The 15,795-nt window shown below is 42.2% G+C and overlaps 1 protein-coding gene across 1 annotated transcript in view; it reads right to left on the bottom strand.

The window, feature by feature from the left end:
• The window catches only part of IMPG1 (interphotoreceptor matrix proteoglycan 1), a 742,521-nt gene that overhangs the window by 313,718 nt on the left and 413,008 nt on the right, over positions 1 to 15,795 (bottom strand). Inside the window, exons 11-12 of the mRNA XM_077289856.1 lie at positions 5,800 to 5,882; positions 2,244 to 2,862 (exon numbers count right to left, since the gene is read on the bottom strand). Coding sequence (XP_077145971.1) covers positions 2,244 to 2,862; positions 5,800 to 5,882 — 702 coding nt within the window. The remainder of the gene's footprint in view (positions 1 to 2,243; positions 2,863 to 5,799; positions 5,883 to 15,795) is intronic.

Here is a 15,795-nt window from a genome sequence, read left to right as displayed (position 1 = left end):
GAATTGGCTGGAATTGAGATTGGACGCCATGTCGCGTTTGGAGAGCCCCTTATGTGCCTAAACAGTGGAACCCCCCAATTCTAACTGAAACCCTAACCCCAACCCTAACCCCAGCCCTAACCCTAGCCCTAACCCCAACCCTAACCCTAGCCCTAACCCCAACCTTAACCCTAGCCCTAACCCTAACCCTAATGGGAAACTGGAAATAAATACATTTTTTTAAATTATATTATTTTTCCCTAACTAAGGGGGTGATGAAGGGGGGTTTGATTTACTTTTATAGCTTTTTTTGGGTGGATTTTTATGATTGTCAGCCGTCACACACTAAAAGATGCCCAGAGAGTCATGTGAGATCTTGTTTTTTGCGGGACGAGTTGACGTTTTTATTGGTACTATTTTCGGGCACATGACATTTTTTGATCGCTTTTTATTCCGATTTTTGGGAGGCAGAATGAACAAAAAACAGCAATTCCTGAAATTCTTTTAGGGGGGGCGTTTATAGCGTTCCACGTGTGGTAAAATTGATAAAGCAGCTTTATTCTTCAGGTCAGTACGATTACAGCGATACCTCATTTATATAATTTTTTTATGTTTTGGTGCTTTTACACAATAAAAACTATTTTATATAAAAAAAATAATTGTTTTTGCACCACTTTATTCTGAGAGCTATAACATTTTTATTTTTCTGCTGATGATGCTGTATGGTGGCTTTTTTTTTGCGGGACAAGATGACATTTTCAGCGGTACCATGGTTATTTATATCCGTCTTTTTGATCGCGTGCTATTCTACTTTTTGTTCGCCCGTATGATAATAAAGCGTTGTTTTTTGTCTTGTTTTTTTTTTTTTTTTGCGGTGTTCACTGAAGGGGTTAACTAGTGGGATACTTTTATAGAGCGGGTCGTTACGGACGCGGTGATACCAAATATGCGTACTTTTATTGTTTTTTTTTAAATTTACATAAATAAATGGATTTACTGGGAAATGTTTTATTTTTCCTTTATTTGGGGATTTTTTTTTTTTTTACTTTCTACTATTTTCCCAGGGTGGGACATCACTGTATTAGATCAGATCGTTGATCTGACAGTGTGCATAGCACTCTGTCAGATCAACGATCTGACAGGAAGGTTAGGAGGCTTTCCGGGTCCAAGATGGCCGCGGGACTCCTTCCGGGTCATGGAATGACCTGGCTAGCCGGCACCTGCTGAGAGCTGCTGAGAGCAGGCGCTGGGGAGCCCCCGTCCCTGCGCGATCCCCCTCTATGCCACTGTCACTACTGACAGCGGCATCAGAGGGGTTAAATGCCCTCGATCGGCGCTAGCGCCGATCGTGGGCATTGCTGCGGGGTGTCAGCTGTAATATAAAGCTGACACCCGCACCCGAGCACCGCGGTGCTCAGCGTGAGACCGTGGTGATCGGTGTGCCGTACTAGTACTGCTGCTGGCACAAATGCAGTGCCGGCAGCGCAGTACTAGTACGGCGCATGTCGCGAAGGGGTTAAGTTAATGAAATATGACATACTGTACAGTGGTACTTAAAAGTTTGAGCACCCCTGGTCAAAATTACTGTTATTGTGAACATTTAAGTAAGTTGAAGATTAAATGATCTCTAAAAGGCCTAAAATTAAAATTACACATTTTCTTTGTATTTTAGACTATATACAATATATATATATATATATATATATATATATATATATATATATATATATATAGTCATCTTTACATTTTAAAAATTTCAAAAAGGAAAATGGACCAATGCAAAAGTTTGGGCACTCTGCATGGCTGGTATCTAATAGCACCCACTTTTGAAAGTATCAAACAAAGCAAATTAGGATTAACAGGCAACCAGGTCTGGCTCTGCTCAGCTCAAAAATGAGGCAGAGAATATATAATTTAATGAAGATAGAAACAATTGAAAGGAGCAGCACTAACCACTGGTACGTGAAAAAAAGAATAAAGTGCTGTTTTTTCACATACCAGTGGCGAGTTCCGCTCCTTTCAATTGTTTCTATCTTCACTAAATCATTAATTCTTATAGATAGCCTTACACTTTTTTCTGTATATGTTAAATATCTAAGAAAAACAAAGAGTGTTTTTTTTATTTATCATAGAAGTGTTTTTAAAGCTGATTATTAATTTTCATGTTTACATTGTTATCATATTAAATTAATCTTCTTCATAGCGCAAACATTTCCCACAATTAAATTAAGTGCCATGTTAGAGAGTAATAAGATACTGCATACCTCTCTCTAGAAGACCTTCTGTATAGTTTGGTAGTGTAGACACTTGGGAATCTTCAAACGTTTCCAGGATGTGCTCACTTGGTGGTCCCATAGTCACAGCAACCTTCTCAATGGCAACATGACCTTCGTCGTCCCCTGACATCTCTGTGAGATTTTCTGTTTTGAATGTGTCCATAATGGTAGTATGTACAAATGCATTGGTAGTTGCTAGACTCTCTTCATTCCGTTTGAGGAGATCATCTATCACTGGAACAACTGCATCAGGTGTAATAGTAGAGAAGGGTAGAATAAGATTACTTGTCTCCGCAGATGGGGGCAATAATTCAACCCTTGTATCAGGTGTTTTTTCGGTGTCTATGACATTATTTTCGAGCATTGCTTCTAGTTCATCTTGACTTTCTTTAGCATTAGCATGTGGTGTATTGAAAGGCACGGTAAAACCTCCATTGACTTTATTGCTAATGTCTTGAATGAATTCTTCCAATTTTTGTGTTTGAATTTCGGCATTCATTTCAACTTGATATAAAGTAGGCGAAGATTCATATTTGTCTAAATAAGATGCGGTCATATATGTAGTTTGTGTAGGTTCAGTTGGAACGTCTGGAATTAAAATGTTATCCTTAGAAAAGACAAAAAGACTATTAAATATATTGTCAACATTAAAAATAATGTATCATTCACAATATATAATTCTTACGTTTAAACAGTATAAATGTGCAGATATAAGGTTACCTTAAAGCTTGGAATATCGAAGATTTATATTGTGATTTTAGGTAATTTAATTTCTTTTCAATAATCAAATGTCCCTGAGGCTTTAAAAATAATCTATATTTAAAGATGATTTTAGCTTTAGGATACAACTGGCTTAAAATAGTTTCTGATTATTTTAAAATATAGTTCTTTCAGACTAAGATATTCACGTAGAGAATGATTGCTCGACAGGAGTTTTGCTAGCTGGAGGTTAATGGACTCAAAGAAGTGGATAAATCTTCATCTAAGACTGTATGAAGATGAGGGATGGACTTGGGTGACCAAGGGAAATAAATTCCTTTGTCCCGGAACTTCCTTTCAAATGTTAACATCATTCTCAATAACACGATACAATTTCGTGGCTATAGGCCACGTTCAGTATTTGGTAAGTATTTTACCTTAGTATTTGTAATTAAAAAAACAGGAGTGGGTGAAAAATGTAGAAGTGGTGCATATGTTTCTATTATACTTTTCCTCTGATTGTTCCACTCCTGTTTTTGACTAACAGATACTGAGGTAAAATACTGACCAAACCCTGAACATGTGCACGTGGCTATACTGTGGCTCCGAATGGTATCCAATTCATGTCCCACACCCAGGAAAATCATGCATGATGTGATTTTTTCACATGTAGATTCAGTCAGTGAAAAAAAATAGTTCATCTGCACTGCCCCATTGAATAACATTGGTCCAAGGGCTGTCCATTTTTTTTAATGGATAGCACTTGGACTGTAAATATTGTTGTGTGCATGAACCCCGAGGCCACATTCAGTATTTGGTGAGTAGTTTACATCACTATATGTAAGCCAAAACTTGGAGTTGGTGATAAATACAGAAGTGGTGATGTGTTTCTATTATATTTTTACTCTGAGTGTTCCTCCTGATTTGGGTTTACAAATACTGAACGTGTGAACATGGCTTCAGTCAGACTGGGTGTACACAGACGGATTACTAGGACAATCAGACTATTGAATAAATCTGAATAGTTTTGGGTTGGTCATTTACACATGTAATTTTTGTTAGGTGAGAATTGGTTCTACTTCCTTCTTCCTCATATATAATTTTACTGATCTAGTAAAATAAAAATTTCCAGTTGGCTATAATGGAGTTGTGTGTAAGTTATTTTTTATGTGGTATAATTTTTTTTGTGAAAGCCTTAGCGCAGTCCTGGAAATGGAGTCACTGTTGCTGCTTGGACTTAATTCAATTCAAATGAATGACTGAGCATGCAAAACAGAGTGGAGGACACTGGTTCTACACTCTTGCTAACAGAGGAGACTCCAGCATGGTAACTACACATATGATGTTCACATGTCTTAAGAGAACATACAAACAAGCACAGGAGTTGACTCAAGAGGTTTGGTTAAAATATGGCCTTATTTTAGCCTTAAAGGAGCACTCCCATCAAAGTTTTTATCCTCTTAATATATTTCAATCATCATATTACATAGCACTGTGTACTTACAATTGCTCATTTTGCCTTTCTACTCAGCAAATTCTTCTCTTTTCTCTGCTCTATGTAGAAACAGGAAGTCTCTTGTGCTTTCATTTATCATTTACCTCTTTAACTCCTGACCCGGCTGCTCTCTCCTCCCCCTGCCAGGGATTTTTGTAGTGACTTATGACTCATACAAAGAAAATTGGCCTCCTGTTTCTCCTTAGGCTTAGAAGGATTCATCTATTTCATTTTTAGTCACATTTTTTATGACTACCAATGCACATTCACACAGGTGATGTACAGACAGGGAGACAAATATCTGAACCTAACCGGTCCAGACTAGGTAAAACCCTTTTCTGACCCTGGTCTGCTCCTGCCTGACCGCGGAGGATAGCACCTTAAAATAATGCAATGGTGAAATCACTTGATGGCGGCTTACCCTGAATGTCCTTAGCAGCTCCTAGGATTGCTAAAGTAGTAGTTCTCTAAGGAATAAAGGAATCACACACAAAACAACTGCAACAAGCACAATCTACAGCCAAATGAATGAATCCAGCGAAGTTTATCACCAGAAGGAAACACCAGTGGGGGAACATATTTAAAGCTGCACCTGAAAAGTGATAGGACAGACAGAGTAAATTAAGAACACCCATGTTAAACTAGACAGACTGCAGCCAGAATAGCAGGACCCAAACTCCCAGAGAACAGGTATATCTCCTGTGGCTCGACAGAAAGAGAAGCCGACCACAAGCTCAAGGGATCAAATCCAGGAGCATGACACATGTGATGTCATAGACCTAATGGAAAAGAGAAGAAATAGCTTTGCAGAAAGGCAAAATTAGCAATTGTAAGTGCACAGTGCAATATACTGCAATTTGATGTCTGCAATAAATTAAGAGGATAACAATTTTGATGGGAGTGCTTCTTTAAATCTAACCTATCAGAATGCTTTTACATATGGCAGTACTGGTGTTGCTACATAGGCACTTGCCTCCCACCAATAAAAATTATACCGTTTTTTATTATAAATTCAATGGGCCAGTCATGAGAACTCTAGCACCTTACCCATATAGGCACATGTGTAAATCAAAGTGGAGATGCGCTGGAAACAAGGCATTGCACTTGAAGTTCTTTAACATGTGTACTCCCAGCCTGATTTGCATATAACTTTTACACCATATCTCTCATGACTGGCACATCTCTGCAAAAAAGATATTCATTTTAATGGGAGACAAGCGCCTATACAGCCATACCAGTTTTTCCATTATGTAAAAACAAGTAGCAGATTCTTTTTAAGGTTCAGGACACGTACATAACTTTTTATTATTATTATTATTATTATTATGTATTCTTTGATCATGGAATTACCAGATCAGTCTTCATCTTGGAAGTTACAGCCATGATTGGAGGATGAGTGTCACTTTCAACTTGATCAAAAGGCATATCAGGGTCTATAAAAAAAAACGTTTAAAATGTAAAAAACATTTTATTAAACATTTGAACCCAACTACTCAAATTTTTCAATGACACTTCAGAGAGCTTTTGGCACTGCGCAGGCACAAGACTTCGGGCACTACGTGGATGACGGAGAGACGTCATCATCTTACATGCAGTTGGAAAAGGTGGCGCTTGAAGGGAACAAAGTGGCGCCGATCACAATCTAAAAGCACCCATATGACAGGATTGTGCAATTTACATGCAGCACAAGACAAGTATAATATACTTTTTCTGAGGTATGCAGGGGAACGTCTGAGGACATAAATGGTTGCAGGAACTCCATTCTTATGATTTTAAAGGTGATGGGCATAGTTTAAAAGCCAAAAAAAGGGTGACAGGTTCCCTTTAAGTTAAAGCTTGAAGGTCACATTGCTATTTTTCCTGTTGGAGCCATCACCCACCGAGCTCTGTCGTTATGTTGAGATTTTGGGGTAATTGAGGAAGCCTGCTACAATTGCGTTTCGTGTGAGCCTAGTTTTAGTTTATGTAGAATGGTGATCTAGCCTACACATTACTTTTGCTCTTATCTTCTTTGATATTATAAAGTTTGGAATTTTTAATAAAGTCAAAATGGCCAGGACCTCAGCATTCTTGTGCCATTTTTGCCGAGGTTAGTGACTGGCTGAAACAGTCACTCTTTTTTTAACTAAAAACATAGCATTGTTTTGCTTTTTCCATTGCAGACAGGTAGGCGAATGCATTCATTTATGTGCTGAATTTTCTCTGTTTTCATTTGCTATTTACATTACTCTTTGTGCAGAAAGAGTCATAAAATATATAGCACTAGTACTTCATGCATAGAAACAAAGACAATCCTGTGATCTATGAACATTTTATCTACTAATAAATTCTGACTGAAATATCATTTGAAGGGCTTCAAGTCGTTTGTCTGTTCAACAGACTAAAGATCAACAAAATCCTCTTTATACAATATGATAACTGTTTAGATGTGAAAAACAAATGGATAACTTCCAGCAGTCAACCTCTTTCAAATAAATAGTTTCCTTAAATTTGGATATACCCACTCATTCACCCTTCTAATTTACCCTCCTTAATAAAATTTGCCGTTGTCCTTCTTGCCCTTCCCCTGCCTATTTCTCCAATTACACTAAATAATATGTCTTAAATATAGTCAAATATTGAGAGAAGATACACTTAAAAGATAGAAGTGATATGCCACATACACAGCTATTTATTGTTAAAAAAAAAGATTTTGATATTTCTCTTTTTGGAAAAATAAATAAAAATCTATAGAAATAGAATTTTTTTACATAATCATTATTTTTAGAGATGATTAAACTTTTGAAATTCAAATTTGACAAATTTTTCTCAAAACTTCAATATGCAAAAAAATGCAATACTGCAAAGCCTCCAAATGCTTTGAAACGAGATGTGTAACACTCAGGTCTCCTAGTACTGTATCCAACCGCGTTCAAGCTTAATACAAACATAACGTAATGTCAAAGTGACCTCGTCATAGGAAAAGATGGTACACCAGTAGTAACCAACAGCCCATTTAAAAACACTATTCATTGACAGACTTTCTATATTCATTAAAATGTACAAATTGAGCAAATCTTAAGACTCTTAGTCATTTATGATCAGACAGACCATTCTATGCAGGCAGCTCGTAGCTTGGCTTTTACGGGTACCTTCATCCTAACGTGACTGACATGAGTAATGTGCCATATATTTCATTACATCTTGCACATTCTCTCCACTAATATAATTGATGGAGGCAAATGAGGCTAATTGTGGTCTGCGCTTAGTAGTTTTCTTACCCAGATGGCTGGTGCTAGTGGTGGTGCTTCTGCTAGCAGCTCCCACATTCTTAGCCCTGCCATGTTTCCTTTATTTTATACTAACTCATCCATTGCCATTTTTTCTTTTACCATACATTTTGTTCAACACTATAATTAACTTTTGACAATCATTTCACCTCCAATTATTCAACTCTAGCCAAAAAGGACACCACAAAAAATGCTAGAAAGGTAGATGAACAGAAAGCAAAATGTGGCAACAGGCTACAGTATGGGTGGGGAATTTACGATTTTCAAATTGGTCTAGTACAACAGTTGCGCAAAAATAGATATACACAGTTAAATGTCTAGGTTTTTTAAACTATTTATTTTCTATTCCCTTAAATAAAAATCAACCGCCTTCTCAAAAATTACATGCTAACAAATACGCACACCAAAAACAAAGGATGATACTTGAGTCAATATTTAATTAGAAAAATACAAAAACTTTATTGTTAAAAATACAATAGACAACTGGTGAGGGGGAAAGAGGGATATACAAAAAATGTCACACAGAAAATGTATGCTGTGAAAATGGATGCGCAAACACCTGGACACTTGGCAATGGGAAACATGTGTAATAGACCCTTGCTCAGTCTCTCTGTTACTCAGTATAAAGTCACAATATTTCATCAAGGGTAAACCTAAGCTATATACTGTAATACTGTTTTTGATCAAAAATAGCATAAAAGCCATCCCACCATCGTCAAAGTAACTCTGATCGGGATGGTCCTATGCTGTCTAATATTAAAAACCTTGCCATGTGTCAAAGTTGACCTCAGTGAGTGAATAAGAACAGACAAAAGGACCAAGTCCCAACCAGTAGACACCAGTCTGGGGTATCCTTCAAATGTAATTTCCTGCTCAAGAAAGGGAGGCCACACCCCGAGTTGCACAGAATACAAAAATACAAAGAAAAAACACAAAAATTGAGCTTAGTTTGAGTTGATATACATGCAACAAGCTCAATTTTTGTGTTTTTCTTTGTATTTTTGCATTAACTTTATTCCCCATGGCAGCATTCCGGTTTCAGTCACGGGGGCGATGTCGATGCCGAATCCGTCACTGCTCCAAGTATACAGAATGGCTGCTGTAACCGTGTCCACAGCCCTGACGACTGACACTGGCACAGCATTAGGACGTGCTGTCAGTCAGTACGGGGGGCGCGGGTGAAGTTAATTTTCTCTCCAAAGCGTTCAGCTAAGTGCGGGTACTGGGCAGGTTAACAATGCTATTAACCTGCAGATTAACTCCATATCTGCAGGTTAATAGGTGTTTTTTCGGGTGACAGGTTCCCTTTAAGACCCTATAAATCCCAGTAACACATGAGTTCATTTGGATCAAGAAATATAAGAATCTTTCTGTGTTGAGATGACATGATGTGAGGGTATATGTTTTAACATTGAAGTTTTCAGTTTTGTACCTATTCATGATATTTCACATTACAGCATTATTAATTTTGATCTGTACTTATCATTTTGATTTGAATGTCGGCCATTGGTGCGTTATGATTGGCAGCGTTGCTATTGTTTGTCATCCTCTTAAAGTACATAAAAGTGAAGATGTGGAATTATGTTTCAATGCTAAAGCTCCCCACAAAGATGGTATAAAACATATGCAGTGGTCACATGAATTCTTTATAGTGGTCTATTAAAATAATGGGAGCGATAGTTATGGACAATTTATAGCTCTTAATTGCTTGCCATTGAAAACCTATTTGCAATAAATGTCACATATTCATTTCATAAGCAATGGATAATGACTAAAATCTGTCATGTTTTCATCATGCTAACTACTTTCAGACAACCATGCTGGTTTATTGCACAAGGGCTAATAATGGACATATTTATTTAAAGAAAAATCATTCTTGAAAGTGAGTAATTGTAAAGTAATTATAAAATAATATAACAATCTATGTAATTTCTGCATATTTAAGGCCATGCAAATGTACAATGAATATGTACATGCTTACCAGTAAACTAAATGCTCACACAAATTTGAGATTGAAAGTTTATAAATAGGAACGTATTTTTAAAGGTATAAAGCAAATATTTATGACCTGTAAAACACAAAATTGTACCCAGTTATATAATTTAGCCTCAAGCACTTAACTCTTTGCCACCAAAAGAAGTGGTCTTGCATTAGATTGCTACATATATTTATATTGTTCTAAAATTACTCTTATAGTGTGCGAAAAATAATACATAAATGTCAATAGTAGAGTAAATATTAGCATATGATTGGTAGATGGCAGAGCACCACCTATATTTTAGAGAGGATCTTTTAAGATCTACTATCTTAAGTTAAATGTAAATCTGTATTCCAAGCAAAAGATCTGATTCTAACAGGTGATTTGAATTAATGTATTTAGAATAAAATTATAATTAGTGTTGAGCATTCCGATACCGCAAGTATCGGGTATCGGCCGATACTTAGCGGTATCGGAATTCCGATACCGAGATCCGATACTTGCCGCGTATCGGATACCGGAATCGGAAGTTCCCAGATTCAAACTGCACAAATTCAGCCAATGAGAATGATTCCAAGTGTGGGCACATCCTGTTCAGCATGGAGGGCATGAAACTACTGGCATGGCTGTGATTGGCTGCTGAAATGATGTCATGATGCATTTTAAAAGTCGCTGGCGCCATTTTGCGCTCACTCTGCTGTGAATTCAGTTAGTGACAGGATGCTGTTTGCTGACTGAGGGCCAGTTTAGAGATAGCGATTTGCTTCTTTGTGCTTTTCAAAGGCTAATTTAGCAACCGCTGTGTTCACCTACTATTCACCTTGCTTTTGCCTTGTAGCGCTGTTTTCACAGCGATCTGCAAGGTCTGTGTGTGTGTGTGTGTGTGTGTGAGTGCAGCCCACTCTCTAGTCTGAGTGCAGCCATAGGCCATCCATAGCTGGTTGTATTCAGTTCAGGGAGGGTGGTTCATTGCCTCATACAGTTTTTTTTTTTTTTTTTTTTTTTTTTTTACAAATAGTGTAGTCTGCTGCTCATTTTTTCCAAAATTAGTGTCTTTCCACCCGTCTCCAGCTAACTTGTGGAAAAACACTACATAGGATAAAGTAGAGGAGGGTTTTTGGGCCTTGCAGCGCCGTTTACGGCTGTCTGCACGGTCTCCGTGTGACTGCAGCTCGCCCTGTAGTCTGTGAGCAGCCATAGCCTGGTTGTCTCCAGCTCAGGGTTCTTCACTGCGTCATACCGTAAAATCAATTTTCCTTTTGTTTTAAGTAGTGCAGGCTGCTGCACATTTTTTCAAAAAATTCCTATTAGTGTCTTTCCACCCGTCTCCAGCTAACTTGTGGAAAAACACTACATAGGATAACGTAGAGGAGGGTTTTTGGGCCTTGCAGCGCCGTTTACGGCTGTCTGCACGGTCTCCGTGTGACTGCAGCTCGCCCTGTAGTCTGGAGCAGTCATAGCCTGGTTGTCTCCAGCTCAGGGTTCTTCACTGCGTCATACCGTAAAATCAATTTTCCTTTTGTTTTAAGTAGTGCAGGCTGCTGCACATTTTTTCAAAAAATTCCTATTAGTGTCTTTCCACCCGTCTCCAGCTAACTTGTGGAAAAACACTACATAGGATAACGTAGAGGAGGGTTTTTGGGTCTTGCAGCGCCGTTTACGGCTGTCTGCACGGTCTCTGTGTGACTGCAGCTCTCTCTGTTGTCAGTTCAGTCCCCAAAAAATAAATAAATAATAAAGTTCACCAAACACACCAGTGACACCACTTAACATTTGTGTAGGCCACATTAGCTCATATTAAAGTCTAGTCCACACTTTATAAAATTAGTGTTTCTTATACCTGTTAGGAGTTGTTCAGGAATAAGCACACAAAGCCGTTAGTACTTTTCTGCTTATCTTTATCAGTCAACCAAGATGAAGAAGGCAGTGAGTAAGGCACGTGGGCATGGGCGTGGAGCAGGGAGAGGACGTGGGGATTCTGTGCCTGCTGCGGGCACCGGTGACTCATCAGCACCCACTTTCACCAGGGAACAGTCCTTCATGCGCAGCTTTGTCGCAGAGCGCCGTACACCGCTGCTGCGTGAAGAACAAATTGAAGCCGTTGTCGGATGGATGGCAGCTAATGCATCAACTTCAATTAGTGCCACATCCTCTCAGACACAGAGCACTGGAGAGCAGCCATCTGTCTCTTCACCACCTGCCAAATTGCCCAGGCAGACAGAGAGCCCAGGACAGGAGCCGTCTCTACTTCTGTTCTCTGAATCTCTTGGCTTGGAAACAGGGGGCCAGCCAAGCAGCATTGGAGAAATGGAAGAAGAGGCAGGGTGCAGTGATGCCCAACAGCTTTTTCTCTCTTCCTCTGAAGAGGTGGGTGGGCCAGTGCTTCCGGTCACCACATCGCAGGCCGCATCCGCTGATGATGACACTCAGGTGCCACTTTCTGGTGCGTGCTCTGCTGCTGAGACTACCCAGGAGGAGCAGTTGGGGGCAGAGGGTAGTGTAGATGATGAGGTCCTTGACCCATCTTGGCGTGAGGTACAGGAAGGTGGTGGGAGCAGCTCTGAGGAAGAGATTCCCCATACGGCCCAAAGAGGGAGAGGGAGGGGGAAGACTGCGGATCCTGCAGCCTCCGCTTTGGCACCCGTTAGGAGCATGTCTCTTCCAAAAGCCAAAAAGGGCGCTCCCAAGACTTGCAGTGCCTGGGCCTTTTTTGACACAGTTGCAGATGACATTTGCTATGTCAAATGCAAGGTGTGTCATCACAAAGTCAAAAGAGGTCGAAATGTCAGCAGCCTCAATACCTCCAACATGTGGAAACATGTGCGGACCAGGCACGCGGCGTTGTTAGAAAAACACACTGAAGAGCTAGGCCAACCAACAGCGGCAGCTACCACCTCTTCAGCTCGTGTTGCCTCTTCCTCCAGCTCACACGCAGCTGGTTCGGCTTCCTCCCAGGATCGCCGTGGAAGAACCTCTGGCCCTGTTGTCCAGAGACCCGCTGTAATTCCACCCACAGCACCACTTTCCCAGTCATCCACACACTCCCAGCCCAGTCTACAGCCATCGGTAGTACAGGCATGGGAGAAAAGGCGGCCTTTCTCGTCAAACCACCCACGAGCACAGGCTCTGACTGCAGGCATTGCCAAACTTCTGTCACTGGAAATGCTGTCATTCAGGCTGGTGGAGACTGACAGCTTCCGTGACTTGATGTCATTGGCAGTCCCACAGTACAATGTGCCCAGCCGCTTTTACTTTAGCAGGCAAGCCGTCCCTGCCCTGCACAAGCATGTGGAGGGACACATAAAACACACGCTACTGAATGCCGTCAGTAGCAAGGTCCACCTCACCACCGATGCGTGGACCAGTCAACATGGACAGGGGCGATACCTTTCCCTCACTGCCCATTGGGTTAATGTCGTTGAGCCGGGTACAGACCGTGCGAGTGGCGCAGGACGTGTCCTGCCCACTCCAAGGATTGCAGGAATCCATTCTGTACGCATTGACTCCTCCTCTTACACCAGTTCCTCAGAATCATCGCTGCAGGAGCCGTCACAGTCCACCTCCACATGGACCCGTGATGAACGTTTACCTGTTACGACCGACATGAGCACAGCCGTGGCCAAACGTCAACAGGCCGTCTTGAAATTAATTTCTTTGGGGAATCGAAGCCACACAGCGCAGGAGCTCTGGAATGCCATCAAGCAGGAGAGCAATGTGTGGTTTGTGCCAGCGAATCTCCAGCCAGGCATGGTAGTGTGTGATAATGGCCGAAATCTGGTGGCAGCTCTGGGCCTCGGCAACCTCACTCACATCCCATGTCTGGCACATGTGCTCAATTTGGTCGTGCAGAGTTTTTTGAGGGACTATCTGGATCTTGATGCACTGCTGCACAAGGTCCACCTAGAGTGTGCTCACTTGCGGCGTTCCAGCACGGCAAAAGCGCGCATTGCGGCTCTGCAGCGCCGACACCACCACCTGCCGGAACATCGCATCATATGTGACCTACCTACCAGGTGGAATTCCACGTTACATATGTTGGAGCGGTTGTGTGAGCAGCAGCAAGCTGTAATGGAGTACCAGCTGCATCAGGCGCAAAGAAGTCGCACTCCGTGCCATTCAGACTTCACAACCACAGAGTGGGCCACTATGAATGACGTCTGCCAGGTTTTGCGTCCCTTCGATTATTCCACGCGGATGGCGAGTGCAGATGATGCACTAGTCAGCATGACTGTCCCCCTTATCTGCCTGCTTGAAAAATCACTGCAAGCGCTAAGGGATGATGTTGTGGAAGAGGTGGAGGATGAGTATTCAACATTTCCATCATCTTCTGGACAGTCAGCGCCACGTGGTTCCTCACAAACGCGTAGGCAGGGGACAGTTTGTGAGGAGGATGAGGAGGAGTCAATGGAGGAGGAAGACATCCATCCAGAGGAGGGAGTTACACAATTGTCCAGTACTCAGTGTGTACAGCGAGGGTGGGGTGATGACGAGCGGGCAGAGATCACGCCTCCAGCAGGGGACCGCGTTTCTTGGGCAGTTGGCAGTCTGCAGCACATGGTGGATTACATGCTGCAGTGCCTGAGAAACGACCACCGCATCGCCCACATTCTCAACATGTCTGAATATTGGGTGTTCACCCTCCTCGATCCTCGCTACCGGGACAACGTAGAAAGCCTCATCACACCGTTGAACCGGGAGCGAAAAATGCGGGAGTACCAAGACACACTGGTGAATTCCATCATCTTCTCCATTCCAAGTGAGAGAAGTGCTGCTAGTGCATTACAAAGCAGCTCAGTGCGTCCAGGCAGTGGTGGAGGCTCTGCACAAAGAGGGAGCAGAAGCAGTGCCTCTGCCCAAGGCAAGAGCAGTATGGCCCAACTGTGGCACAGTTTTCTGTGCCCGCCACAAAAGTCAACACCATCACAGAGGGCTCCAGTCAGCAGGAGGCAACAGTTCCGTCAGATGGTGACAGACTACATGTCTTGCCCTCTTGCTGTACTCCCAGACGGCTCTTCACCTTTCAAGTTTTGGGTCTCAAAGCTGGATACATGGCCAGAGCTAAGCCAGTATGCATTGGAGGTGCTGGCTTGCCCTGCGGCTAGTGTATTATCGGAACGCGTCTTTAGTGCTGCAGGTGGTGTACTAACTGACCGTCGCATGCGACTATCCTCCGATAACATTGACCGGCTTACTTTCCTGAAAATGAACAAGGCCTGGATCTCGGAGGAATTTGCCACTCCTCTTCCTGATTAAATAATTAGGTGACTGTCTACGTTATCCAGGTCTCCTGTTGTGTTCATCTTTCTACCACCTGAACTTAAATTCCTGGGCTCCAACACCGCCAGTTGAGGCTCAGAAGTGCCGTCTGCACAGTCAAAACATACGACCCAGTGTTATTGGGTTTCAGTAACGTCAGCTGATCCCCAGCTGTGCAGCCGGCAATGTGTCCTGCGACCGCCACGCTGACACAACAACTGAAATGTAAGGGAACCTGTCCCCCCCCAAGGCGTTTGTTACTGAAAGAGCCACCTTGTGCAGCAGTAATGCTGCACAAGGAAAAGGTAGCTATTTTTGTTTAGCTCCTTGCACACGCAGAACTTAACACTTATAAAATGTGTCCACTGATACCGTAAAACCGTCCCGGAGGTGGGACTTTCCTTCGTAATATGACGCAGCACAGCTGTCATTCCTACCCCCTTGGCGCCGTGCCCTGGCTCCTCAGCGTTGTTTAAATCTGTCCCGGAGCCTGCGCTGTTATGTTATCCCTTGGCCAGGCACCTCTCACTCATCTCCCTACGGCTTCTTCAGACTGTGCGCCGTCAGCTGATCCCTAATAGCATGCCACGGCTGTGACGCCGCACAGTCTGAAGAAGCCGTAGGGAGGGGAGTGAGAGGCGAGGATATGCACTGTGCATGGCCACGGATCCCAGGCCCGCGGTGGGATTACATTAGACGACACTGCAAGGCGGGATCTCGTCCAGCGCGGCCGCACAGGCGCAGCCAGCCTGACACCAAATGATGTCAGAAGATGGGCAGCGCTAAGTGTGCCTGGCCAAGGGATAACATAACAGCGCAGGCTCCGTGACAGATTCAAACAAA

Source organism: Ranitomeya variabilis, chromosome 2 (assembly GCF_051348905.1).
Source record: "Ranitomeya variabilis isolate aRanVar5 chromosome 2, aRanVar5.hap1, whole genome shotgun sequence".
NCBI lineage: Eukaryota > Metazoa > Chordata > Amphibia > Anura > Dendrobatidae > Ranitomeya > Ranitomeya variabilis.
This window is presented reverse-complemented; position numbering and strand designations above follow the sequence as displayed.